General features: G+C 46.7%; 1 protein-coding gene across 1 annotated transcript in view; it reads left to right on the forward strand.

Annotated features, from left to right (window-relative positions):
- gpnmb (glycoprotein (transmembrane) nmb) overlaps positions 1 to 2,500 on the forward strand; it is a 23,465-nt gene that overhangs the window by 7,688 nt on the left and 13,277 nt on the right. Inside the window, exon 6 of the mRNA XM_055157119.1 lies at positions 14 to 600. Coding sequence (XP_055013094.1) covers positions 14 to 600 — 587 coding nt within the window. The remainder of the gene's footprint in view (positions 1 to 13; positions 601 to 2,500) is intronic.

Consider the following 2,500-nt stretch of genomic DNA (forward strand, 5'->3'; position numbering starts at 1 on the left):
TTGTCGTCCTCAGATAAGATCCCGGTGTCCGTGAGCTTGTCTCAGAAGTCGGCGGTGAACATGTCCGACGGCGTGTTCTTCCAGGGGGAGGAGCTTCTGTTCCAGGTGAAACTGCACGACCCCAGCGAGTACCTGAAGACCGCCGCCTCCGTCGACTTCCTCTGGGACTTCAGGGACGGCAACCAGCTGGTCACCCACCGGGAGACCATCACCCACACCTACAGCACCCCGGGGAGACGCAGCGTGAAGATGGTGGTGGAGGCGGCTTTCCCCGTCGAGTGCCCCCCCTCTGCCGCCACCGCCACCCCCCGAGTGCCCTCTGCAGCACCCACCCGCCACCCAGGTACATCTGCAGCACCCACCGCCACCCAGGTACATCCGCAGCACCCACCCGCCACCCAGGCACATCCGCAGCACCCACCCGCCACCCAGGTACATCCGCAGCACCCACCCGCCACCCAGGCACATCCGCAGCACCCACCCGCCACCCAGGTACATCCGCAGCACCCACCGCACCCACATCCGCAGCCCACCCGCCACCCAGGCACATCCGCAGCACCCACCCGCCACCCAGGCACCCCTTCAGCCACAGCTGCACAAGTAGATACAGTAGTTTGAGTAGCTTTAAATAACTCTGTAAATATATGCAGCTGCCGTCAGCGTTGCACCTGAACGAACATGAACTGAACACACTGTGTATTTAACTTCGTTCAGTATAGACCAGATTTCTTTAGTGTTCCAGACGAAAACCCGACTAAACACACCGTAAAGAGCTCGCAATATTTAGTAAAAGAAAAATTTAATCTGGCAACAACACGAGCTTCCAGCGTCGCGTCGCCGCATTTGTCACCGAAACGAGACAAAATAAAAAAGCAGCAGGAGGCGACTGTAGCAGCAGCAACAAAAACTCATCATATGAACATTTAAAAGAGTCAAGGAGCGAAGAACCTAATTTATGTGCAAACTTTGCCTGCCGGCTTTCAAAAAGAAACTCCACACTTCATCACATCAACAGCAAATTTAAAATGACACACTGACACAGTGATCCAAGTGCAGTTTAAAAACTCTTTACTGAAGATTCACATTATTAGGACATAAAAATACAAATACAAATACAAACAAAAAGGGGAAGTTTAACGTACAAGTGACAGGAGGTCAAAAACCTGTTTGGCTCCACTCCACCCTGTCCTGGTGCACCTGCACACGTCTTAAATAAGGAGCCGTAAAATAACCACAAAATAATACAAAAAATAAACATTACTTAAGTAAACTTATGATTCAATTAATTATTGCTAATGTTAAAGAAAAATGAAAATAGACCAAATAATGTTGTAACAAATAATCAACAAATAATCATGTCCATAAAGAATGACCAAAATACCAAAAATGATGCATTTTAAGTAAATATTAAATCAAACACATTAAGAATAATTATCTCAGTAATGAAAAAAAAAATAAAAACTGGGTTTAGGCTCCCACAGGAACTATGAACAAACTATTAACTATTAACAATTATGAACTATGAACCAACAAGTTTATTTTGGAATTTGTGAACTGAACTTTGAATTAGTTCATGTAGAAAATGAACTTTCCCAGCACAGGCTGCAGTTTGTCTTCTAACCTTATTTTTACTTTTTGGAGCTTTCCAGCTTCAGCAGCTTCGCTCTGGATTGGTTCGTTGGTTGTGATGACATTCATGGGCATAATTCCAACATGTTTGTCCCTGTTTGCTGGGGCCAAACTCGGAGCCCGCGGCCTCCAGTGCCTGGTGACGTCACACTCATTTGATCCACTTTACACAGTTTATGGGATAACAGGCCCATGTGACGCTGAATGGAGACTCCAGACGTTTTCTAAACTTCTACCTGCTCCTTGTGCACCAGCAAAGTACTCACATATGCACATGTGTACATGTGTATGTTTCTCTGTGTATTGTAATGTAACTTCTGGGGTCGGTGGGTCTTTTTTCTCTGGGGCCACATGAGAATCAGAAAATATTGTGGAGCACAAAATGCTGAAATCAATTCTGCATAATCTAAAAAAAAATAAATAAATCAGTAAATCTCATTGTTGTGATGAATCCGTGTATCATTCGTTCATTCGTTTTTCAATATAAAACCAAAAATAAGAAAACGAAAAAAACAACAGTTTTCTTTGTTATTTGTCTCCAAAACCAAAAGTTTTCGATTTTGTGTTTAAATGAAGAATGGAAAAAACGGATAACGACCGTTCCCCGTTTACGTGACTTCAGTGACTGCGATGCCGGACTTTTGCACCGCATACGGACTGAACCAGGACGGATCCAGGTCCCGAGACCAGACCGGGACCAGACCGAGACCAGAGCGGGACTGAGACCGGGACGGACTCCGAGCTTTGACTCCGAGCCTCCACGGGGTCCGAGCCTCAGCTTCGAGCTCCGGCCCTGCTGTGGGCTCTGAGCCTCCGGTCTGGTCCCGGTCTGGTCCTGGTCTTGTCTCGATCTCGGTCTTAGGCCCGCTCT

This window comes from Boleophthalmus pectinirostris, unplaced genomic scaffold (genome assembly GCF_026225935.1).
Source record: "Boleophthalmus pectinirostris isolate CB_2022bp ecotype Guang Dong unplaced genomic scaffold, ASM2622593v1 HiC_scaffold_21, whole genome shotgun sequence".
In the NCBI taxonomy this organism is placed as follows: domain Eukaryota; kingdom Metazoa; phylum Chordata; class Actinopteri; order Gobiiformes; family Gobiidae; genus Boleophthalmus; species Boleophthalmus pectinirostris.